The sequence below is a fragment of the Papaver somniferum genome, unplaced genomic scaffold, assembly GCF_003573695.1.
Source record: "Papaver somniferum cultivar HN1 unplaced genomic scaffold, ASM357369v1 unplaced-scaffold_107, whole genome shotgun sequence".
NCBI lineage: Eukaryota > Viridiplantae > Streptophyta > Magnoliopsida > Ranunculales > Papaveraceae > Papaver > Papaver somniferum.
The window spans coordinates 10,263,484-10,289,796 of NW_020619603.1; the positions used below are offsets into that span (position 1 = coordinate 10,263,484).

Consider the following 26,313-nt stretch of genomic DNA (forward strand, 5'->3'; position numbering starts at 1 on the left):
GTTTTTTAGGATTACGGTTTGTAGTTTCTCAATCACCAACTGTAACACCTTCAGAAATCCAATTTACTGTTGGTAATTGAAGAATAACCAACCGTAACACCAAGTGCAATCCTAATTTAACTGAAATTTGAACGCATCTAACCTAATTCGAAGAAAAATAAAATAATCCTACCTTACGTAAGTCGTGCTGGATAATATTCATCCAGTTTGAAAAAAGAGATTAATGGAGAAGAACGGTTAAGACCGAAAGAGAAGAGAAAAGATAAAAGAAAATTGATTTTGATTGATTTTTTTGTATTGATCAAGTTTAAAATACTGTAGGGTAATTTAGTCTTTTTATGGGATAAAATGAGGCTAATTAAGTCCTTTTAAAGATGGAAGGGTAATCTAGACTTTTAACCTTACGCTAGGACATCCCCTGGCCAATTTGGTGGACACTGGTATTATGGGTGAAGTCCCTCCAAAGAAACCATCAGCCCCTATAATAGGATTCTTCAACAAAGAGGAAGAAAAGTTAATTATTCAGTTATAGTTGTATAAAGCCAGAGACTCGATTGATAAATTTTAGTTTAACAAAGCCATATCTGTAAACAGAGCGATATGATTCGTTTTAGTGTTTGGAGTTCCAGGTTTACTTTTGTGTTAGCATGTCATCTGTTTCTCCTAATTGGTGTCATTAATTGTATCCTTCCAGAAAATCCCATCAACTGTTCATCACAAGGTGATACTAACTGCACCATTACAAATTCGATAGGTGAGTTTCCAGGCAGAGAAATATGCAGAGTATCAAAAGCTATTTACCCAGAAACGGAACAACAAATCATATCAGAGGTAGCCATGGCTTCCAAGCAAACTTACAAGGTGAAAGCTGCAACTAGGTATTCTCACTCTCAGCCCAAGTTGGTTTGTCCCGACGAGAGTCAGAATGGGAGTTTAATCATAAACACTCAAAACCTCAACCGTATATTGAGTATCGATAAGTCCGCCATGACCATGACAGTTGAATCCGGTGTATTACTTCGAGATTTGATCAGTGAGGCTGCGAAAGCTGGATTGGCACTTCCTTGTAGCCCTTATTGGTGGGGTATAACTGTTGGCGGTATGATTTCTACTGGTGCCCATGGAAGTAGTATATGGGTCGGAAGTTATTTTCATGACAATGTAATCGGACTTAGAATTGTCACACCAGCTAGTCCCGATGAAGGTTATGCCAGAGTAAAAGTTCTTGACAACAATCATTCTGACCTCAAAGCAGCAAAGTTATCCCTTGGAGTTCTTGGTATCATTTCACAGGTGCGTACGTAATAATAATTTTGGTTTTTTTTTTTTTTTTTTTTTTTTTTTGAAAACGTCTCTGGCCAGCCGATCGAGTGAATAGGATCTGTAGGTCGATTCATTTTGTAGGTTACATTACAACTTGAGCCGCTTTTCAAACGATCCATAACAGTTGTTAGGGAAGATGACTCAGATTTAGCGACTCGGGCGACCACCTTGGGCAAAGAACATGAGTTTGCAGACATAGTTTGGTATCCCTACCAGCGTAAGGCGCTTTATCGACTTGATGATAGAGTGTCATCAAATGTATCCGGTGATGGTCTCAATGATTTAATAGGTCTTCGTTCTTTCTCGATACCAGATATAGAGTGGGCAAGAGCTTCAGGTACATCCAGCATGTTTGTTTGTTTGAACCATATAACTAATAGTCTATTTGGTTGTTGTATGAATATAAATTTTGCTGTTGTTGTTGGTTAATCCAACAGAGGATACTGAAGAACTAATTCCACTACAAAAAAGAAGGCCTCTTGGGACGGTCATAAAACTGTCCCAAAAGTCTAAAAGCCGTCCCAACAGGTATTTAGGGACGGTTTTTTTACCGTCCCCTGAACCACCGTCACTAATACTACTAGAGACGGTTTTGGCTTCCAGGGACGGCTTAATACAACCGTCACCAATACTTCTAGGGACGGATTCACGCTGTAGGGACGGTTTTAGAATCCATCCCAAATACTTTTCTAACGTCCCTAGACAAAAATTCCAACAGTAGCAGTGACCCAATAGTAACGCCAAAAAAGCGTTGCTAAAGTTTGAAAAAATTGGTAAGACCTTTCTTGGTTTCTTTGGCAGGATGCCTTTCCCTTTACCCTTATGAACATTCATTCACACAGTATTTTCTCATTCATGAAATCAAGTTTTTCACAAAAATGATTCAAACATTTAGAATAACAAGTCTCATACAACAAAAGAAAAAACTCCGCAAAAACAATCAACAGGTGATGTACATAGTTGTACACAACTTGGACGTAAACGGTGCACCATATGCACTGGAAATGTATTTGATTGCTTCTGCTCCAGAACGAACTTTATTTCTCCGTAGCATTTAATTCCTACCATCTACCATCATCGAAATTCTGCAACAAAGTCATCGATCGACATACATGAAGAACGAAACCGTAGTATCTAACCTAAATAAGTTCGCCTCCCTGTAAGAGGGAAAGTTGAAAACAAGAAATTTCTTAGAACCAAATTATCAGCATCTCAGATTGTCGTAGGCATTATTTACTGAAAATAATTAGTATCTTAACTTACATACACAGTTTATTTACGAGAAAATGGAAATGAACAAACCAAATAGGATAAATACTATTGGGACAGGGATAGAGGAATAAATACTCAGTTTATGGGTTTGCATTTCCAGTTTGTGTTATATGCCTTTGGAGGAGTTTTAACTCACCTCAATTAGAATATTTGGGATAAGGCACATACCGTTGGCACATGGCACCAGAATTTCCATTGAACTGCCAGTATCCTGCCGCATTTCCATTTGACCCTACAAGTAAATCAATTTCAAAAGTTAGGTCAATTCGTAATACAACTGCAAAAAACAGATATGACTCGAAGCTTTACCTCTTTGTTGGATTTCATATGTGGCTTGGAGCCGCCAGTGTGTCACTGTTGAACCTTTTGTTTGGCCCTATTTTCTATATCCGCTAACTCATGTTTCAAAGCAAAATAAATTAGTGCGCTTAAATGCTTCAAAAGTGTAAAATAAAGAATCCACATCTCTCAAACAAACAGGAGTGCAATCTCTCAAGCAAACCGAAGACAAAAATGAAAAACTTAACATCGAACTCCAATTATACACAAAAGGACTAAGGATCGAGTAAACAAGATCAAAGCAAACAAAATGCGAGGGTAAATTATCAAAAGGACTCAGGTATTTGGTTGGCCATTTTCTTCAACCGGGGCGACACAAAGGTTACCAAGTGCATACGCTACCTCATTTCTTATGTCGAATGAGCAGCAGAAAGAAGATGTAGCAACAAAGGCAATGTCTCGCTAAAGTATGTCAACTTCTTATGAGCAGGAGTACCTGCTGCTATGTTGGATAAACCCCAGGATGCCTCTTACAGTACTAACAAAAATATCAACTGAGGTGAGAAAAATATAATACTACATAAGAGTTGTTAGTAAGGAAAGCATACCTTCTTCAACACCCGATGCTCACATCTCAAGCAATCTACAAGAGCCAACACAACATTTTCAAGAAACTTCATAAGCAACTATGGAATTAGAGAACACTAACTCTCCACATTAGCAGACATACAATGAACTTCCGCCTACAAAATACACCAGCTGAGAAACCCGAATTCATTCTACGGTTCTCAAATAAAACCAAGAAGACACACAAACTTATCTCACCCTGCCAGATGAAGTAAATTCCATACTTAATTTCTCCTTCTCGAACAACATACTCACCTGAATCTACAATCAATTTCAATTCAGTACAAATACAAAAATTTAACCCCTAGAAGAAATTGAAGGGAAATGCTATTGATTTTAATTCAAATTTACACGAACAAAAAACACAAACAAAAATTCTTACTATAATGTTTGAACTGGATAAGTTGAGCAATCTTTAGCAGTGATGCAGTTGGGAGTCTCTGTAGTAACAGAACGTGAGATGGAAACTCGATTACTGTTCTTCACCAATATATCAAAAGTTAGATAAGGTATGATTAGATTAAATAAACTCAGAGATACCATATGAGAAGAGTCAGCTTATATATAATACAAGGAGTTATGGATGGAGGGAAGGAAATAACATGATGTACCTGTTTTTCTTAGATAGGAGATGTTTCTTGGATAGCACCTTCTTTCTACTTATCAGGAACGATCACCTTTCGATAGCTTCTTCTCACCTGCAAATCAAAACTCTAAAAGTCATCATTTCGTACGAGTAATTTTAAACCATAGTACTTCACTTTATGAATTCACAACAGAAAAAGAGAAAAATTACACTTATCGCACACCATAGTAATTTAGGTTCTCGATCTGTTTTTTATTAGAGATTTTAAGATATCCCCTTCTATTTGTACTCTAACGGAGATACACTCCTGTCCTAAAATTCATAGTCTCTTAACAGTGTCCTAATAGATCTACATCTGTGTCACTTATTGAACCAAGCTACCCAAGGAAACACCATACTATTAGTTCTAGTAGCAATAATTGACAATACAAAAGCCACTACATCGAAAGTCGACAAAAACAGATCCTAAATTGTGAAACTGTACTAATGATGCAAGGTTGAAAGATATAGTTCAGATCAAAAACCCCAAGTCCCAGACAACCCCATTCCTTTGCCTTTCTAGAGAATAGAACAGTATGAAGAATTATCTTTTACAAACAAAGGTTAAAAACTAAAACATAAACAGTGGGTACCTTTAGATTATTGATATCAACAGATGGTAAAGGGAAAGGATCAGCTAAGTTAGTAACGCTCGCTAGAGGAAAACTGCCACCACCAGAAATATGCACCTGGTGCAATACACCTCAAGCCAGTGAATATATTGATAGAAATAAAATAAAATAAGTACAGGCTAGATATGAAGATAGATGTAATACATTAGAAAGAGATATAGTACACTAGATAGAGAATCATTAAGGAAAAGAACGTATCATGCTGAACTAGGAGAGAAAAATGTTAGTAGGAGTATGCTTCAACGAACCAAAACGTAATGTTCATAAATACATTTCAGGAATCACAAGAAGTAAATCAATATAGTGGAAAAATTATAAATCATAATCATTTGAGTTTCTTACTAAAATGAGAAGTTTCTTTGCTAGAGCTACTGATAGGAGTAAGAGGGTATTGGGGTTTTGCAAGGATCACTGCATTGGCGAAGTAAAGCAGGTTTATGATCAAATGATTGCAGAAGGAGGATTACCTAGTGCTGTTGAACCCATTTAACACGCTGAAAGTAACAAGAAACTACAACAGAAAGTAGATGATGATAGCGTGTACAGGATACAGGGGAAGCTTAATGAATCTGGCCTCAAATATCAACTTTGGACAACAAGAAAACTCACAAGAAAAGAAGAACAGTCAAACATAAAGGGGGCGAAGTCTATTAATCCAGCAACAATTAGTAATATAAAGGATGCAAATTTTGCTCGCCGATGATTTACAAATTACTATCAACGTAGTAAAACGATTCAAATCTAGAGTAAACTTGTGCCGGAGGACTTTTTTCTGGTGCTTACACTTTTTGTTCATTCCTGTATAGTGAAATTTGAATATCCTCTTACTCTTATCAACAGATTTAACTCAAAATTATCAAACTCAATCAATAAAATTGAACTAAAAAATAACAGATTCAACTCAAAATTATCAATCTCAATCAATAATATTCTCTAATTGAACCAAATATATAGCAGATTCAACTCAAAACTAATATTCTCTAATTGAAACAAATAACAAATTTTACCTCAAAATATTAGATACTGCGATTTTCCTAACCGCAACCTTAAATTCTTCGTTTCAAACATCAAACCAAAAAAAATTCAAAGGGAATGAGAGATAGATTTTTACCCAAAGTTTGCATGATGAGCATCTGTAATTTGCAAACCCAAAATCGATGAAGACGCGGAAAGTGTTCTCTTGTAATTTGCAAACCCTAAAATCAAAAAACAACCACGTGAGATTTTCAAAACAAAATTCGCAAACCCTAAAATCAAATCAACGTAAAATTGAGAGAGAAAGAGGAAGAAATTCAACCTGAGAATCAAGTGTCGCTTCACTGTGAACGAATTTGAGATCTCAGAGGGGAATATCACGAACGGAGGAGGAGGTTTAGCTTAACGAGATTTTTTCAGAAGAAGAGGAAGAAGGTAAAGAGAAAATGAAAGAAGGTAAAGAGAAAATGGTACGTCCCAAATGGACAATTCTAGGGACGGCTAAAACAGAGTGTCCCAACAACTAACCTCTAGGGACGTTTTTTGTAGAAGTGGCTGTCCCTAGAAGCCTTGTTTTTTGTAGTGTAACAGGCGATGCATCCGGAAAATGCATCAGAGCCAAGGAACAGACATCGGAATTCTGGATTGCTGGACTTGGGTTCACAAATGACGGTAATTTGTTTACAGGTTTCCCGGTACTAGGATATCAAAACCGTTTACAATCGTCGGGTGGATGCGTAGATAGCTTTTTGGGTGATCCAACGACAGCATGTATATGGGATTCAAGAATTAAAGGCAACTTCATTTATAACTCTGCTATCAGTCTACCGATATCAAAAGCTAAGAAGTTCATCGAGGATGTACAAAAGCTTAGAGACCTAGAACCCTAAGCTTTTACTATAGAGCTTCAAAATGGGATCGAAATAAGGTACATAAAAGGCTCAGATGCTTACCTAGGTACACAAGAAGACTCCATCCTTTTCGACTTGGTCTATTATAGAAGTAGAAGTGCTTCAACGCCTAGACTTTTTGAGGATATAATAGAAGAAGTAGAACAGAAGGCACTTTTCAAGTACGGAGGATTACCACATTGGGGTAAAAATTGCAACGTTGGGTTTATTGGTGCAATCAATAAGTTTAAACATGCAAATGAGTTCCTGAAAGTGAAAGAGAGATATGATCCTTCTGGAGTACTGTTTTCTAGTAAGTGGACTAATCAAATTCTAGGTTTAGATCAAGGTGGAGTATTGTTAAGGATGGTTGTGCCCTAGATGGACTTTGTATCTGCTCAGATGACACTCATTGTGCACCAGAAAAGGGTTACGTCTGTCGACCAGGTCGAATTTATACGAATGCTAGGGTTTGTACTCGTATATCCGGTGATCAGTTTATGGACATATAATCATTCACTTTCCATGTTTTGTACAATGATTGCATTTTCTACTTTTATTTTCCTGCCTCACCCCCATGTTCTGGTTTTTCGTCTTTTATTAATAAAATCTCCTCGACCTCCTGGTAAGCTTTGTTAAAGAAAGAGGAGGGGGGAAAACATATAACTTGCAAGTTGGTTAAAATTAATTGCTATAATAAAAACTGCGTCCCCTTCGAAAACGAAAACATCTCTTCTGTCGAGTCCTGTTGAGAATGGTGGTGGTGGTGAAGCATGTTGTTTCAAAATGATGTCCCAACTGTCAACAAGAAGAGGAAACTGCAGACCACCTGTTTCTATCTTGCTCCTACTCTGCAAGTGTATGGAACTATTCTTTCGCCAAGTTTCAATGTCAACGGGTTCATGGAAGGACTAACATGCAAACAGAGAAGGGGTAGAAATATAGGGAGTTCAGGCCACATACTTAAACTGAGGTGCTTGAGAGAGAGAGAGAGGCAGAGAGCATTAACATTAGGCCCGACAATTTTTGGCCCGGCATATTGTCTTGTAGCGCTGGCAGCTTCTCAAGCTTCCACAGTACAATTCATATTTCAATCAACTAGAAGAAAAAGATGGCCAAGCATCATACATAACGTCACCAAGATATGACTAGGAAGCTTTTTTCTCAACTGTACCATTTCTTTTAACAACATTGTCGATGAAGAATTTGTGACAAGAACATAAAATTCACAAGCTATCTAAGATGACTCTCTTCTTGATTTAATGGGAGATCTGCTTCTTGAACGTTTCCTTGAAGTCCTATGTTTGAAACTGTGAACATCTCGACTGCTGGTCTTATCGTCTGACCTTGTAGTGCGGCTTCTTTCCCTTTTGCCACCATTCTTGTGTCTCTGTGAACCATCATAAATTTCGTTTGGACTTGCAATCATACCAGCTTCCTCTTGATTAAATTCTGTTCTTCTTTTTGATTCTTCTGGGGAAAACCTTTCACTACTAGTCTCCTTTGTTGTTCTATATTCTCTATTCTTTTCGTTGTAATCATCTCGTCTGTGTTTCTGACCCTGGGCTTTTTTATTCTCTTCGTGACAGTGGTCCTCTTCAGATTCTTCACGGCTTTTTGAGTTTTTCCTTTTGCGAGATCTGTCAGAATATCTGGAGCTGTTTCTTTTATCATCCAACTTTTCAGAGCTTTCCTTCTCTTTAGATTTAGAAGACCTTCTAGAGTTTCCATGTTCAACATGGCGACTTGACGTTTCCCAATCATTACATTGATCAATGTTTTCGTTGGAGTTGTAATCTGCACTAGGATCATAACGGCCAGGACTTGCCGACAAATTACTATTGCCAGATTTGGTAACCTCCAACCGATCCTTTGAATGCTCCCTTCTTCTTCTTGAGGTATTCTTTCTGTGGGAATCCTTCCTGTTAAGTCTATCTCTGTCAGAATGGTGACGTTCCACTTCATTTCCTTTGTCATAGAGATAATCTGCCTGTGTTCTAGAGCGACGCTCCCCCTCCCGACTTTTCTGTCCGTCTCTGTGCTTGTCCAAGTAATCCTCAGATTCTAGATATCGATCACTTTCATGGTTAGTTTTTTCTTCATGTCTTTTGTGCTCATAGGAGCTTCTCCTACTTCTACTCCTATGAGAGTCTCTCTGCCTGCTTGAGTGACCACTTCCCTTGTCTCTCTTTTCATCACTGCTACATGAGGAGTCGACAGTTCTGGACCGAGATCTTCTTGAACGATACCTGCAGTATCAAATAAGAACAATTTAGAAGGAACCCAGCATCACAATCTGCAAAATCAAAATAATAAAACTACTTCACAAGATACCAAAGTTTCCCGGAGCAAGCAAAAAATGATGTATACCGATGAAGTGCATTTTAGTTTCCAGTTTATTAATTTCTTCCTAATGGATGAATCCTAGAATAGTTTGTGCTTGAGCATTTTAGGGACCAGCCCATGATGAAGATAAATTTCAGATGGCAAGACCCAGCACCAAATGATAATAATCAAGCCTAAACTTTATGATAACAAATCAAGTCTGAACTCTGACCATGTTGATTTTAACTTCAGTAGATGGCTATCTAAGGTTAGTGGTGAGACTCATGCTCTAAAGACCACTACTTCATAGTTCACTAACTGTGGGACGAATTTTAGTTCAACTTGCACAAAGTCGGAAATAAGATGTCAATACTTCGGAAATTAAGTTTCACTGCGATCTACGTCTACCAACAATTACCGCTCACAGATTTCAGAATACATCCAACTGTTACATGAACCAAACGAAAATTCGAGGTCCATATTGTGCTAGACGTTGAAGAATTTAAACGGGATTGCAAAAGGCGGGTACCAATCCATATAAAACAAAATAATCCTGACTACCCGCCTTTAGCAAACATGGTGCCCGCCTTTAGCATTCATGAATTTAAGTAGCTGTTTGGTGTTGGAATCAAAAGTGAAAAACAGAGATAAAAAAGAGTGAAAGCATAGAGAAGCAAACATCTATATGGGGACCAGGTGGGAAATGAAACAGGAGCCAAGGAAAAATGACAGTACACAGCAATGAGTATGGTTATATCATTCTAAGAATCAAGAAAACAAACACATTCATCAGGCTATAAGGCACAAAGATATGTAGGGTTTAACCAGCTGATCGAGCATACCTGTCACTCTTAGGAGTTTTCCTTTGAGATCCTTCCTGCTTTCCCCAGCTTTCAGGTACAACGTGTTTGTCATATCCATTTTCATCTGAAGCGCCAAATAGATAAGCCATCTTTTTCACCCAGTCTTTAGGAGGTGGCTTATCCCAATCAGCCCATTCATAGTCACCACTAGGATTGCGAAAGCAATGTATGAAGTTGCAAGCTGTTCCACGGGAACAAGTCTGCCGAAGAGATGCCACAGAAGAATAGTATAAACATCCACAATTATTTAGAATAACCATTTTTCTTATCACAACAGTGCAGCTAATGCAATGAAAACACAGATAAATATATAATGGAAGAGATAAATGTACCGTAAGTCTCGATCTCATATACTCCCCACAGATAGCAACCCTCCATTTAGTAACACCAACATACTCGCATGTTATCTGTTAACAGCCAGTACAAACATGATAACCAGGAACAATATAAGCTATAATCATGGAGACAAGCATAAAACTAAGGAAACTGGTAAAGTGAAGAGAATACGGAAAAACTATATTCATGATTTAGTTTTTTAAGAAACCCAAAAAGGCTTTATAAGGAAAAAAACTAAGGAAACTGGTAAAGCAGAGAGTCATTTGTTATATGTCAGAATTCAGAGTGTAGAGGAGTTTGAACGTCCAGCTGTGGGTTTCAACACCCAATGACGTCACCTAGAAAGTAAATAATCCCGCTCATAATGATTCCCCATTCAATACTTTACAACTCATTCTGAGATTCTATACACGATATTCTTCATAACGATGCAACCCACTTAGCAAGTCTCAGCTAGATAAATCCAAACAATTGAATATGGGTTACAACTTAAGTCTGTGCCACAAAATGTCCACATAGCATACAAATGTTTGACAAGAAAACATTTATGTAGCGGTGAAGAAATAAATACCTGTTTGCTGGCAAAATAGCGACCATTTAGAGAGCGATAAGCAAGGATGGCTGATTCTAGAGACTTATAGTGCACATATACATTCCCACGTAGATGGAATGAACCGTTGCTGCATACCTGAACAGAACATCATAGCTTTAAAATTGCAAATCATAACTTGGTGTAAGTAATTTTCTATAACAGTTATCTGAAGTGTTCGAGGAAGGTCCAGCCAAAACTCTTTTGACCTTCACCAAAAAATAGGACCAAACTTAAGATTTGAACATGAAAGGAGAAAAAAAAAGACCTTAGCAATAGCATGGAACTTTTTTACAGCTTTTTAGACCCAGATATGCTTGAAAAGTAAAAACCCTAGTAAGTAGTAACCTTTCAGAAAGTTCTCAGTTAGTAATATCTTAACGTAAAGTTAATATAGAAAGCAACCTTGAAGTTCACAATTTCCCCAAACTTCAAGAATTCTGTATGTACATCCTCATAAAACTCTTCAAAACAGCGTTCAACCTCTTCATCAGTTTGCTGGGAGATAAGAAGGAACCAAGTCTTTTAGATACAATATATATATGTGCAAATAAACATGACAAAAGACTAAATCTAATATGTCGATAGACCAGGTCAAACTCTAGAAATTGTCAGGCTTAGAAAATTGAAAATCCATCCCTAACCTTCATATAGCAATATCATGCGTTCACCTTAAGAACTTCGATCATGCATAATTAAAATAATATATTGCATCCAGCAATATACATCGGGCACTTTGGACCGTGATCACAGTTTGAACATATTTAATTGAAGAGATGAAATTAGTTTCGATAGGGAAAGAAGGAAGAGAACACTTAGTTGAGCTTCTAGATAAAACAACATTGTCAATAAAGTAAGGTGCCAGTGAACAGTGAATGGAATTGCAGGACGTAACAACGATTTCATTACATGGCCTAGAGATGAATCCAGTGATCAAATTTTACTAGTTAGTTGGACTATCTCGTCTCCATACCACTAATTGCACATACGAGACTCTTTAAGACGGTATCTAAAGCTTCTTATTGTTTCTCCACTATAATAATGTATGGAGCTGACAACAACAGAATTAATGCAGTTATCAAATGCCATCTAAATCATGTCTACAGATGAGATACCATCACCTGCATGTTCAACCTTTAAAAGTACTATCTGGGAGAGAAGCATACCTCCATTGCCCAGGAAACAGAGAATTCCCAAGAGTAGGTTACTAGAAGTTGTTAAGGAGGTAAAAGACACAAACAAGGAAATACTTCCTAAAAATACAAACATCAACAAGTAGGCTCCATTATGGAAGGATATCCTAAATCCTAAGCTCGTGCGGTATAAAAAGTGCCCCATATAAAACAAAAATTATAAGATACAACTCAAAGGAAAACATTATAGTAATTGAAAAAAAAAAATGACATATAACAACAAAATATAAGTATATATTTCATAACGTCAGCAACCAATATAGGTTACATAGGATACAGAACTTCTATAAATCTTTTATCTCCATCCTCAAACAAGACCAAAACGTGGATTCTCCGCCAAAGTGAACCTTGAGATGGATTTCTGATGATTAAGTCAAAGAAAAGAACAAATTCGCAATAAAAGAAGCCTAATATAATAATTGCAACAAACATTACATAATACTATATATTAAGAAAAGTATTCTCATCATTAGATCCCTAATAAACCTATAAAAGTCTCGGTCACTATGAGCATCTGCTCCTGCTTACAACTACAAATTTTAGAAGGGAACTTAAGGGTGTTCAAATAGTTAAATCAGTGCAATAGTTATAGGATTCTTTCACCTTTTATTTTTCTGTTTGTCTAGTAGCTCTAGTAGAATTTCACCTAAATCAATGAATTGTGACATGGGGACAAAAGACATCAAAAACTTGGGATCACTAACATGCAAATATCATTCTGTATCTAAGTTGAACTAAAAAACCAAAGTAAAATGAGAGAGCGAGTAAAAACAATTTGTAGACTCATTTATGTTATGATTATAAACTTTAGTGGTCTGTAGATTCCTTTATGTTACGATTTAAACTACTCGGAAAAGACGCTTATGGTACAAAGATGACTACGTAAATCCCCTATTATAGTCTACAGAGTTCAAATCAGTGCACTTGCTCCATAAGTTTATCTAATAGGACTTTAACACCTAACAACTGCTTCTTGTTCTGTTCCATTATCCTCTTTTTCACTTCGAAACAACGGCACCTAAGAGCTAAATGAGCATAAGTTTCACTCAGATAGCACCTAGATCCAGCATAAAGTTAAATATCAACAGTTGCCTAGTCTGTATAATTACATGATGCATGTAAGCATGTGCTACCTTATATCCATAGAGAGTGGAAACAGTGACAACCTTCTCAAATTACATATAAATAGTTTCTCTGCACTGGTAAGGAAATCAATAATAAATTAGAACATGATACGGACCTCAAGCCCCTCATCTTGCTCCCAAGCAAGGCCAGGTCCATTGTACATGTTCTTGATAAGCAATGTGCATGATTTATCAGGGTAATAATGAACTCTGCTGCAACGCGATCCAAAACGACAGGCACCAGTTTTGATATGGAAAGGACAATTGGCTTTATCCTACGAAAAAAATAAAACAAGGTAACATCAACTAATAGTACTAAAGGTTGGATCATAAAAAATAGATATACATGGGCTATCAGAAAATAGTCATGTAGAACTATGCTCAAAAGGTGCAGTCATTTCTCCCCAACAACTAAAATAAAACAAAAGGAAAGCCATTATTATACAAATTGAAATAATATAATTGAAATGCATACTTGTTCGGTTCCAAAGTTTGGCGTCTCCTGAGCAACACTGTCAAAAACACCCTGTGATGACACACCTGCTGAATTCTTGTAGGAGGCAAAAACTTCAGATTGTGGAGGAAGTGGGTTTGATGTGGGTCTTTCTTTATCCTGTCATGAGTTATAATAAAAGCTCAATTTTGGTCAAGAAATGAAGAAAACGAGGCAGTTTGAAACTTAGAATATCCATAGTTAAGCATCACCAGTACCTCAATCACTAATTGTTGATCATTATTTTTCTTAGGAACCCTGACTGTTTTCTTCTTAACAATTATTTCGTTTCCTTGCCAGATAATCTCTGCAGGCCCTTCCTCTACATATTCCCAACCCTCATCTTCACTCAACTCATCATTTTCAACCTGCCACAAGTTTTAAACAATGAATCAATTATAGGATTTCAGTTACAAATGCAAACAGAGTATGCAATAAAGAAATAAATTTCATTCTCCGCAATCAATGTCTAACCCACTAAACAAAATTCAACCGAAAAACTAACTAACACAGAAATAAACAAGTTTCTAGATAAGATATCACCATATTTATACCGGAATGAGTAGTCCACAAGTTTTGCAAAATAAAGACAGACTTCGATGGAGATTGTTGCTATCTACAGGTTTAAATGTGAAGTAACTGAGAGAAATACAAACCTGTCTTAACTTATCTTCTTCTTCTTCTCGAACCCTTCGTTGTTCTTCCTCTTCGGCCATTTTAGCAGCTTTTTCAAGCCACAATTTCTCACGTTCTTCAAACTCTTTCCTCTGCCTCTCCATTAACTCAGCTTCTTCTTTCTCTTTCAACTCGAGCTTCCGCTGCTCTTCAACATCATTCAATCTAGCTTCTTCTTCTTCCTTTTCTTTCACAGCTATCTCTTTTCTTATCTGCTTCCTCTTCAACTTCTTCAACATTTTTCTCTTTTCTTTTCTACACAAATTCACATTCTTCAGCGTTTCTTCCATTTTGTTTTCTTCTTCTTTTTCTTCTTCAGCCATTGTACTGATCACCTCCCGCGACATAATATGTAACTGAAATGTAAATCCAATGGAAACTTCAGCACCCATACTCAGATCATTATCAATCAATCTTATATATAACTGAGAAGCAAAGATTCCGGGAGCATAATTTTGTTTTTCTTAAAATTTTCAGAATCTCTAAGAGACATTTTCACAAATAGATTAAGGGCATTCTAATATCAAACCTAGATTTCTAAATCAATAATGATAATCACTAATAATCTGTAGAAAATCTCTAATCAGAAAAATAAGAATGTACCTGATGATTTTTGTATCAATCCAGGCGTCTATCTTCTTCTTCTTCTTGAATGCATCTCTGGTTCCGGGAAACCGAATCACAGCGAGGTATGGTTGATGATTCAATTGATAAAACCCTAAAATTGAACCCTAAATCCTGTGAGTGAATGAAATATTGACTGGGTTTTAGTCGGAATCACTTGTTTTCTAGAATTTATATTTTGGGTGTTTGAAATCCAGATAAAGAGTTTGGGAATTTAGAAGAAAGAGAAAAAGAGTAGCTGCGGAAATTTGCCGCTATATTGCTATTAATAATAACGGCAAAGTGGACCGGGCTTATAAAACAAGCTAAATATTGTTGGCCCACTTGGTGCGGTCGACCGACTGGTTCTCGGTAAGTCGATATTTGTGCAAGCTATCTAATGAGTTTTAATTTCATCATTTGATTCCAAGTTTATACATACACCCGGGTGGGGAATGCAGGTGGATTACTGACTTATAGTTTGTTTCGATGATACTTCACAAACCATTTTTCGACATCTTAAAACTCATCACTTCAGAAGTCATTTTTCGACATCATGAAACAAAAAGATCAGAATTTAGTTTGGGAATACAAATTCAAAATGGGTTTTAGAATTTAGAAGAAAAAGGAAATACAAATTCAAAATGGGTTTTAGAATTTAGAAGAAAAATAAAGAAGTTAATTTTTTTGTGCAAGAAATTGTATTTTGCTTTGGATATCCAAAAACACTAGTACTAGGAGAGACTTATCTCCTGGGCCGGGCCAAAAAAATATTGACAGCTGTGGGATTTGAACCCACGCCCTTTCGGACCAGAGCCTGATTCTGGCGCCTTAGACCACTCGGCCAAACTGTCAGGTTACGTTTCCTGAGAACACTGAACCGATAATAAAGCCTTGAGCGGCATAAGAATCCTGGACTACCAATTGATGTGCAGGATTTTCAAAATGCTGAAACCAGAGTCATATGAGTCTAAGATCAGTGAACTAATGTTGCATTTTATAAATTAGCACCATCAAAAAGATAAAAAGAGAATTAACTTAATTTCGTAAGCTAGATACATATATTGATCTCAACATACAGGGTATGGCCAAATCCCCTTGCATAATTGTTCAGAACGGAAACTAGAAACTCCACTAAATTACTGCATAATAAACTTCCAAAAAGTGTTCTTCATCAACAGCCTTGTTAGCTATTAAAAGATAAGCAGGTCTCTATATACATGACAGGTAGAAGTATAAAGACTAAACACTACAAAACACTATCTTTTAAAGACAAAATGTTACTTACCAAACCCTCAAGGAGACGTAGCCCGTAGTTCGGAATACTACCCACCAGTTAGTTCAGCCAATCCGAAGCACCAATGTTTCAGCAAAAGTGGTTTTGTTCGCAAAAAGGAGCTGAACAAAACACACAACAAAAAATCCACCTGCATCACCATTCACCAAGTACATATATACCACCTATTCCTACAATATTACAATCGTTAGTCGCTCTATCCATATTTAACTTACGCAAAGGAGGGAGTAAGTTTCGATTTCATCATGTTGTTAACCTAATATGGACCGAAGAAAGGATCTTCGTGGTTCTGGTATATGATGAATAATTCATTCGAGTAGAATTGAGCTAAAGTTTTACAATCTTCTAGTCCTTCAGGGATGAAAACTTCCAGCTCTTTTGCAGACCTCTTCAAGTCACCTTTGGGATTATTATCCGTCAGAAACTCAGCCATCTCACTTCCCCTGCAGTATAATGTAACAGACAATAAATTAATCGAAATTTCCAGAAAGCAAGCACTTATGCAAATGAAACAGTACAGTGCGACAAATCGTATAAAAGAGGCTGCAGCACTTCAGAGCTTTACATCAGCATAATTTAATTTTGCAACTATCGAAGTTTCCATCCAAATGTTAGGGAACTAAGTTGCTAATGGTTTAACACGGGATAACCATCATCATTAAGCTACGGGCTATTCAACTTATAAGGTGTCAGGGCATCTGATTACAGCAATTAAGAAGCAGGATGACATTAAGCACATTCAAACAAGCTTTCAGACAGATACTACAACGGTGACAAGTTGCATCTTATGCAAAACATAGTAAACATAAACATAAAAAAAGCAGTATTACTTTGTTCAGCATAAATTTCACATATTAGAAAAGATGGAAAAACATATAGGACTATGGAGATTTATAAGGACAAACCTGAGTGCCACGAACTTGCTAAAGACACTAAATCGTCGGTTCCTGTTATGCAATGAACTTTTGACTGATTTTCCCTTCGGTAGTTGCTCTCTATGTAAAGCACAAACAGCTTTCATACAAAGGATGGGATCCTCTTCAAAGGAGGAAAGCATGGCATTTTTAGTTTGCCATTTCGATTCTATATTTCCATTCCATTTGATGATTTCTATAACTTGACCAATATCTAACTTATTAACTGCATCATCAGAGTCACTTGAACTATTTTCACATTCAGACTCCATAATTCCACCCAAACTGACACCATCATTCTTAGAATCAATCGCATCTGCCATTTCCTCTTCATCGTCCAACCTATTAACTGCATTATCTGTGTCACTTGAACTATTTTCACATTCAGACCCATTCACCATAAGTTTACTGACACCATCAATCTGTTCTGGCACTTTCCCTTTGTCATCCAACTTATTAACTGCGCCATCCGAATCACATGAACTAACTCCAAATTCAGACACATTCACCATAAATCCACCAAAACTGAAACCATCAAAGTCAATATCTTCTGCCACTTTCTCTTCATCATTCGTTGCAGTTTGGCTGCCCACATTCTCTCTTGATGACCCACCTTCACATTGATTCACTGTACAGATTTTGGGATCCGGCATAGAAGTTATAGGAGCAGGTCTTGAATTTTGGTGCTTAATGCTGGAACCATTACTGACTTCTGCTGCAACTGTATCCACAAAAACATTCTCGGGTATTGATAATGGGTCGAGATCAAGTACCATACCTGAAAATAAACCCCCCATATCACCTGTGGACTTAACAGGGATATAATGAGAAAACCCAAACAAGTAGCGAGCTGCAATTTGAAAAGAGAGGCCGCTCCTTCGAAAGATGGTTTCATGCGCTGCCACCTTTACTAGACATGCAACCTTAACACCATTTTCTGTGGAGTAATCATTGAGAACTTCTACGAGATGGAACTTGCATCCTTCCCTTGTTTTCGGATCCGAGAACCAATCATATGGATTCCACTCCTTATAAAGTGCCCACACTTCCCCTTCTCTTGGATAAAGTTCAACCAATTCATTTGAATAACAATGTTCTTGAAACGAAGTGACCAAATGTGAGATAACAGGGTGATTGCCAACTATAATGTTACATTTATCTATTTCATCACTATCCAGCTTAAAGAACCCACAAGAAACAGGCAAACCTACCTCATGCCATTTTTTCTCATCTGGGTTGATAGGAGCAGGTCTCAGCCACCTAACGTGCAATGTGTTTTCTGTGCTCTTTGTTTCCTTTGAATAACAACTTTCTACTTTATTGATCCGAGCATACAACCGAGGCATTTTTTCTTGATCGTAAAAAGCCAAAAACTGTCCAACTGCAAATGCACCAGCCTTGTGAACTATTATGGATTTAACTGTGCACCCAGATAATCTTACTAACGATCCTTCCACTTCATTTGATCTGGTACTGGGTTTAGCAGTATCTGAGCTCACTTCTCGGCCACAAACTTTTCCTGTGAGTTTATTGAGTGATTGACCCTCAGCTATAAGTTCACTATCATCCCCACCCAACCTGACACAGTCATTCTCAGTACCAATCTCTTCAGCCACTTTCTCTTTGTCAACCAACTTCTTAACTGCATCATCTGAATGACTTGCACTATTTCCACACTCAGACACATCCACCATGAGTCCACCCAAACTGACTCCATCATTCTCGAAATCAATCTCTTCTGCCACTTTCTCTATGTCATTTTCGGCAGTTAGGTTGCCTACATTCTCTCTTGACGTCCTATCCGTATCCAAATTATCTGAAGATAATGTGTTTTCAACATTTGAAGTTCCATCAGCCTGACTCTTTTTTTCATTTGATCTAGTACCGCATTTAGGAGTATCCGAGCTCACTTCTTCACCACAAACTTTTCCTGTGAGTTTATTGAGTGATTGGGTCTGAGCTAAGAATTCACAATCATCCCCACCCAACCTGACACATTCACTCTCAGTATCAATCTCTTCAGCCACTTTCTCTTTGTCAACCAACTTATTAATTGCATCATCTGAGTGGCTTGCACTATTTCCATGCTCAGACACATTCACCATAAGTCCACCCAAACTGACACTGTCGCTCTCAAAATCAATCTCTTCTGCCACTTTCTCTTTGTCATCTTTTGCAGTTAGGTTGCGTTCATTCTCTTTTGACAACCCATCCGCTTCCAAATTAGCTGAAGACGATGTGCTTTCATCTTTTGAAGTTCCATCAGCCTGACTGTTTTTTTCTTTACATGTTAATGGCCTTGAAGTTGCATTGAGTTGCTTGACATTTTGATCTCCAGGAGCAACATCCCCTGCACATTGCCTACATATTTCGGGATTCAGCAGTGAAGTGATAGGAGGAGATCCAGAATTTTGGTGCTTAATGCAGGCACCATTGCTAAATTCTGCTGCAACTGTATCCTCAACAACATCCTCAAGTACTGATAAGGGGTCAGGATCCGTCACTTCATTTAATCTACTCTTGCTTTCAGCAGTATCTGACCCCGCTTCCTGGCAACAAACTTTTCCGGGTAGTTTATCAAGTGATTGGGTCTCAGCTAGAACTTCACAATCATCCCCATCCAAACTTCTTACCTTCTTCCAAGGCTTCTCCCCTGAGTTGCATAATAGACTGCTTTTATCTGAATCCTCGCCAACAATGCTCTTAGTCCCGCAAGAACTTTGTAAAGTAGCTCCCTCATTTATATTCACGGTTTCTGAATGATCTAAGTCTAATGGCTTCACAGAACCACAAGGAAGCAAGCTTGCAGCTCTTCTCGGATCATCCCCACCAAAACTTCTTACCCTCTTGAAAGGCTGCTCCAGCGAGCTGCATATTAAATTGCTTTTATCAGAACACTCACTAACATTTCTCTTAGTCCCCGAAGAAATCTGCGAAGTAGCTTCCGTATTTAAATTCACTGGGCTCCCAGATGATCTTCCTAAAGATACTTCCTCTTCATTTGAAGCAATCCTGTCTTTAGAAGTACCCGAGCTCGCTTCCTGGCTACAATCTTTTCCAATTAGTTTATCGAGTGATTGGGTTTCAGCTGTAACTTCGAAATCATTCTCACCCAAACTTCTTATCCTCTTCGAAGGCTGCTCTCCAGAGTTGCATATTTCATCTGAACCCTCTCTAACATTTCTCTTAGTCCCAAAAGAAACTTGTGAAGTAGCTCCACCATTTATATCCACGGTTCCTGAATGCGCTACCTCTAACCGATTAGCAGAACCACAAGGACTCAATCTTGCATCTCCTCTCGAATCAGACTCCGAACTCTTATCTCTGTCTTTAAATGCACTGTAAGCTTTCTCGACCAGCCCCAAAGCTGATTGAATTTCCACAAACTTGTTCTTAATGGGTTCCAAGGTACTGATCAACTCTGTATACTTAAGCTCTATTTCAGACTCACCGGCCGTCTTGTCAATCTGCAGAACCGAGCACCAATCAACTCCACTCCCTTGAGATGCAGCTGCACATACTATGTCACACACTTTTATCAACTCATCAACATATTCAAGTCCTGGATACGATGTTCTTGCTTCAATTAACTTTTTCCTAGCAGCAACATAACTATTGTGCTTCATCAGAATCAATGCAACCGATCTTCGAACCGCCGCTTCCATATCAACCCTCCCCATCCCTTCCAATTCAAAAAAAATCCCCAAGTTTATACCTGTGATCAGCTCTTCCAAACCTACATTTCCCAAAACAACAATTACTTACAGTGGAAATTCCCAAGCATAAAGCATCAAACACAGTTGCAGAGAAATCAAAAATAAAAAGGAACCCTTTTTCACAAATTGAACAAATTCTACAACCCCAGAGGTAGAAAAGTTAAAGCACTTCAAAACCCTTCAATTATTAGCTCAGAAGCATCTTAAAATGTGAAAAAGATCTAACATTTATAAACCCTTTTGTTCTAAGTTCAGAAAAATCGCAAGAAATGTAAAAATGAAGGAGATGGGGAGACTTACCGGAGATTTCCTGCAAGTGAAAGGAGGAGGAAGAAGAAGAAGGACCTAAAGCAGCATCAGCAGTAGTGGGCGTTTTGTTTGTCTGAAAGCCCTTAATTTTAGGGCAAGGATTAGAACTTGTGACCTCGAGATAAGAATCTAAAAAGTTTAAACTATTTGTTTAAACCCAACCAGGGTTAACTTTTACCCAGTTGGATAGGACCTGAGTTTCACATTTAGGTCAGAGATTCGAATCTCCGTTCTATAAATAAAATAATTTATGGCGCATTTGATTGCGAAATTTTATAGGTGGGATTTATGGGATAAGGTAGTTTGGTTTGAATTATATTAACGATTTCAGAAAAAAAAAGTATCAGTTTTTCTGAAATGGAGGTAGTATCAATTGGAGTTCATGTGCACGACCGTTCCAATTTCCAAGCCAGTTGTTACATGTTCCGCGATGACAGTCCATTCCATGGTGAAGATTGAAATTCAGTTAGTAGTCTTGCAGTGTGGCAACAGGATTGCAAATTTTTGGTGGAGCTGTTGTGGTATTTGGATGAGATTTTGGACACGGCCAGTCCATGTAGGGGCTGAGGGAAAAGTTGCAGCTAGTGAAGGTTCAAATGAATGCTGGACTTATGCTAGAAAGAAGAAAATCATCAAATATGCACAGCAGCACAAGTTTTCTTTTGGTTGGAATTTCATAGTCAGTTCACAAGTAGAGCTAATTTTCACATTTGATTTAAAGGACAACTATCGTCAGAAAACAAAAGAACTACAACCCAAAAGACACTGATAGAAGAGAAACTGACAAACTCATTGCATTTGCCATAATGTCTGACATTTTCTTTTTCTTCAAGTTTTCTGTGCTTCGGAAAGAAATAGAATGTCATTGTTGGAGTTGGATCAGGTTCTACATTGAAGTTATAGGAGCAGATGTAGAATTCTGGTGCTTAATCCTGGAACTGTAGCTGAATTCTGCAGCAACTGTATCAACAACAACATCCTTAGGTATTGATAATGGGTCGAGATCAAGTACCGTACCTGCAAATAAACCCTTCATGTCACCGGTGGACCTAACTGGGAGATTATGAGAAAACCCAAGCAATTTGCTAGCAGCAATATGATAAGACTGGCCACTCCTCCGAAAGATGGTACTATACCCTGCCACCTTTCCTAGTGATGCAACCTTAACACCAGCTGCTGGGGAGTGATCAGTGAGAATTTCTACGAGCAGGAACTTGCATTCTTTTCTTGTTTTAGGATCCGAGCACCAACCAAATGGTTTCCAATCTTTATAAACTGCCCATACTTCACCTGCTTGTGGATAAAGTTGAACGAGTTCTTTTTGAATATCGGTACTCCTGTGTTTAGCAGTACCCGAGCTCACTTGGCCAGAAACTTTTCCTGCCAACTTCTCTTCGTCATTCTTTGCGGTTAGATTGCGTACGTTCTGTCTTGATGACCCATCCAATTCCAAATTATTTGAAGATGTGGTGCAACCTTTTGATGTTCCATCAGCCTGACTCTTATTAACTTCACATGATTTTGGTGAAAGAAGTCTTAGCCTTGAAGTTGTACTGTGCTGTTTGACATTTTGATTCCCAGGAGCAACATACCCTGCATACTGATTCCCTGTATTGATTTCGGGATTCGGCACTGAAGATGTACGAGGAAACCCAGGATTTTGATGCCTAATGCTGGAACCATTACTGAATTTTGCAGCAACTGTACCAACAACAACATCCTTAGGTATTGACAACCGGTTGAGATCAAATACACTACCTGCAAATAGACCCTTCATGTCACCTGCGGACCTAACCGGGATATTGTGAGAAAACCCAAACAAATTGCGAGCAGCAATTTGATAAGAGAAGCTACTCCTTTGAAAGATGGCTTTATACCCTGCCACCTTTACCATTGGTGCAACCTTAACACCAGTTGCGATCGAGTAATCACTGAGAATTTCCACGAGCAGGAACTTGCATCCTTTTCCTGTTTTAGGATCCGAGCACCAATCAAATGGTTTCCAATCTTTGTAAATTGCCCATACTTCACCTGCTTGTGGATAAAGTTCAACCAGTTCTTCTGAATAACGATATTCTTGAAACGATGAGACCAAATGTGAGAAAACCACCTTGTCACATTTGTCTATCTTATAACCATCCATCTTAAAGAACCCGCAAGAAACAGGCAAACCCGCCTCATGCCATTTTCTCTCATCTGCGTTAACAGGAGCAGGCCTCAGCCACCTAAAATACAGTACTTCTTCTGAGCTATTTGTTTCCTTCTTATAGCGATGTTCTATTCTAGTAATTTTAGCATACAACCGAGGCATTTTTTCTTGATCATAAACAGCCAAACACTGACCAACAGCAAATGCACCATCCTTTTTATAGTTGCATACTATGGATTTCACACCGCTCCCAGAAAATCTTCCTAAAGATCCTTCCACTTCATTTGATCTAGTACTGCATTTAGCAATATCCGAGGTCACTTCCTCACCACAAACTTTCCCTGTGAGTTTACTGAGTGATTGGGTCTCAGAAACAAATTCACAATCATTCTCCAAACTGAATCCATCATTCTCCAAATCAATCTCTTCCGCCACTTTTTCTCCGTCATTCTTTGCAGTTAGATTGACTACGTTCTCGCTGGATGACCTATCCATTTCCAAATTATCTGAAGATGTGTTTTCATCTTTTGATGTTCCATCAACCTGACTCTTTTTTGCTTCACATGTTCTTGGTGATAGATGTCTACGCCGTGAATAAGTAATGAGTTTCTTGACATTTTGAGTTGCTAGAGCAGGTTCCTTGTGAACCATGGCTTTCATAAGGTTCTCAGATCCTTCCGTTTCATTTACCCTGGTCTTGTTTATAGCATTATCCGAGCTCGCTTCTTGGCCGCAAATTTTTCCTAGGTGTTTATGGAACGATTGGGTCTCAGCTATAAATTCACAATCATTCCCACCCAAACTTCTTACCCTCTTCAAAGGCTGCTCCCCTGTATTGCATATTAGACTGTTATTATCTGAATCCTCGCTGACAATTCTCTTACTCCCAGAAGAACTTTGTGAAGTAGCTCCGCTATCAATATTCACGGTTTCTGAATGCGCTATGTCTAGTGGCTTCACAGAACCACAAGGAACCAAGCTTGCAGCTTTTCTCGTTTCAAACTCGCTATAAGCTTTTTCGATGAGACGCAAAGCTGATTGAATTTCCGGAAACTTGTTCTTAACCGGTTCCAAAGTTCTCATCAGCTCCATGAACTTAAACTCTATGTCAGACACATTGGCTGTCTTGCTAATGTCGAGAACCGAGTACCAATCAATTCCACTCCCTTGAGACTTAGCTGTAATTGCTATGTCACATAATTTTATCAATTCATCAACATATTCAAGTCCTGGATACGATGTTTGTGCTTCAATTAGCTTTTTCTTAGCACCATCATAGTCATTATACTTCATCAAGATTAATGCAACCCATCTTCGAACAACTGCTTCTGTCTCAAGTCTCAACCATCCGAATCCTCTCTAATTCACAAAAATCCCAAATTGATCTTCTATTCCAAAACCTACATTCCCCAATACAACAGTTACTTAAATTGCTAAGCAGTAAACATAATACATAGTTACTGAGAAATCAAAAAACCCCATTTTGGAAATTTCAAGAATTCCTGAAACCCCATTTTGGAAAATTCAAGAATTCCTCAAACCCCATTTTGGAAAATTCAAGAATTTTGGAAAATTCAAGAATTCCTCACACCCCAATTTAGAAAATTCCTAAAACCCCATTTTGGAAAATTCAAGAATTCCTAAGACCCCATTTTGGCAAATAGAAGAAATTCTACTAGCCCATATGTACAAAAGTTAAGCACTGTAAAACCCTACAATTATCAGCTCAGAAACATGCAACTTTCCCTAGTTTAGATAATGATAGCATCAAAAAAGTTCATACTTTTAAACCCTTTTGTTCTAAGTTAGGAAATAGGAAGAACTGCAATAAATATAAAAATGAGGGAGAAGAGAGACTTACTGAAGCCCGAAGTGTAAAGAGGAGGAGGAAGAAGACCCGAGAGCAGCAGCAGCAGTGGGCGTCAGTCCAAATGCGTTTTGCAATAGCTAGGGCAAGGAGTTGAACTACCGACCTCAAAATGAGAATATGAAAGGTTTAAAGACTTTTTTTAACCATCGATGGTTAACTTAACCCGGGTGGCCAAGACCTGGCTTTCACACTTGGAGTGTGTTTGTTTTTTGGTGACTCGATTGCCGAATCTGATTCGGCCTCTAACTCGGCTCGAGTTAGATGTCAGACCGCTTGTTTAGAGTCAGATCTAACTCGCGATCTGACTTAAACCTAACTTCTGACTCGGATTCATTTGAGTTGGGAATAAATTGTCCTTGACTCGTGGGACCAAACAACCGACTCATATATACTTGAGTCAGATGAGTCAAATCCAACTCAAACAACAAACTTATTAAATAAGGTGATATTAATTGGATCCAGACGAGACAGATTCAAACGACTCAGATGAGTCATGGAAAAGCAAACAAGGTGTTAGGTTAGAGGTTCGAGTCTCCGTTTAAAAGTTCTTTGATCTCACTAATTTAAAACTTCTTATGTTGTGTTTGGTTGAGGAATGCTGAGGTGGAATTTATGAGAGCAGAGGATTTTGTGGGAATTTTTTTTGGTATGTTTGGTTATCTAAATTTTTCAGATTCACGGTGGCACGACAAACACAATCATGAATCGGTGTGTGGAAATTATGATCGTCATGAAACACAATGTTCAAATTTTTCGATCTAGAATTTCTTCCGAGGTAAATCTTAGGAGGGATTTCAGTAGGTGAATCGCTTTTAAATCGTGGTTTTTGAGGCCTGCCTCATTTTTTTTTTTGAAGCATGAAATTTATTAAATTAGACTGAAATTACACGGGGGTACGTAATACACATAAAGTCTGTTATTACAATAAAACCTAAAGACTGTGGAATTGTGTGTTCCCATATGGTGGTTGTGAGCCTCCGTATGGAACATTCATTCGTTGCTCGATTTGCTAAACCATCTGCCGCTTTATTTCCTTCTCTGTAGACGTGTCTAATGGTGTATTGCTGGATTTGGGTGAGCCTTTGTTTGATCTCTGCAACCAGATTAGATATATACCATGGGGCGTCGGTATCCGAGGTTAGAAATCTCATTAAACTTTCTGAATCCGTTTAAAATTGAACCTTTGGCCATCCTCGTTCAGTCTCCATTTTAGAAGCGATGTGCATGGCCCAAG

At 38.0% G+C, this 26,313-nt stretch overlaps 3 protein-coding genes, 1 long non-coding RNA gene, 1 other non-coding gene and 1 pseudogene across 7 annotated transcripts; 1 reads left to right on the top strand and 5 right to left on the bottom strand.

Annotated features, from left to right (window-relative positions):
* The first annotated feature begins 600 nt into the window (after window positions 1–600).
* On the top strand, window positions 601–7,135 carry LOC113328038 (annotated as a pseudogene).
* Window positions 2,197–6,213, bottom strand: LOC113328151. 3 transcript variants are annotated; one of them, XR_003349281.1, is made up of 10 exons: window positions 6,056–6,213; window positions 5,870–5,954; window positions 4,720–4,815; window positions 4,113–4,199; window positions 3,884–3,976; window positions 3,757–3,762; window positions 3,483–3,517; window positions 2,905–2,991; window positions 2,764–2,827; window positions 2,197–2,480 (listed from the first exon to the last, which is right to left on the bottom strand). It is a non-coding gene; the product is annotated as an uncharacterized LOC113328151 (long non-coding RNA). The 3 variants fall into 3 exon arrangements; XR_003349280.1 differs by having other exon boundaries at window positions 2,197–2,408; window positions 3,700–3,762; XR_003349279.1 differs by having other exon boundaries at window positions 3,700–3,762.
* Window positions 7,136–7,752: 617 nt separating the features above from the next.
* Window positions 7,753–15,090, bottom strand: LOC113328150 (zinc finger CCCH domain-containing protein 5-like). Its single transcript, XM_026575236.1, has 10 exons — window positions 14,825–15,090; window positions 14,203–14,577; window positions 13,765–13,914; window positions 13,529–13,666; window positions 13,170–13,328; window positions 11,142–11,234; window positions 10,719–10,835; window positions 10,144–10,218; window positions 9,791–10,011; window positions 7,753–8,872 (listed from the first exon to the last, which is right to left on the bottom strand). Exons 2-10 carry the CDS (start codon window positions 14,566–14,568, stop codon window positions 7,861–7,863), a joined length of 2,331 nt encoding a protein of 776 aa, XP_026431021.1. The 5' UTR covers window positions 14,569–14,577; window positions 14,825–15,090; the 3' UTR covers window positions 7,753–7,860.
* A 508-nt stretch (window positions 15,091–15,598) lies between these two features.
* On the bottom strand, window positions 15,599–15,678 carry TRNAL-CAG. Its single transcript has one exon. It is a non-coding gene; the product is annotated as a tRNA-Leu (tRNA).
* Window positions 15,679–15,942: 264 nt separating this feature from the next.
* On the bottom strand, window positions 15,943–21,877 carry LOC113328039. Its single transcript, XM_026575133.1, has 4 exons — window positions 21,850–21,877; window positions 21,052–21,189; window positions 17,027–20,771; window positions 15,943–16,564 (listed from the first exon to the last, which is right to left on the bottom strand). Exons 1-4 carry the CDS (start codon window positions 21,875–21,877, stop codon window positions 16,378–16,380), a joined length of 4,098 nt encoding a protein of 1,365 aa, XP_026430918.1. The 3' UTR covers window positions 15,943–16,377.
* On the bottom strand, window positions 21,712–25,189 carry LOC113327692. Its single transcript, XM_026574836.1, has 2 exons — window positions 25,071–25,189; window positions 21,712–24,609 (listed from the first exon to the last, which is right to left on the bottom strand). Exon 2 carries the CDS (start codon window positions 24,500–24,502, stop codon window positions 21,947–21,949), a length of 2,556 nt encoding a protein of 851 aa, XP_026430621.1. The 5' UTR covers window positions 24,503–24,609; window positions 25,071–25,189; the 3' UTR covers window positions 21,712–21,946.
* Window positions 25,190–26,313: the final 1,124 nt, after the last annotated feature.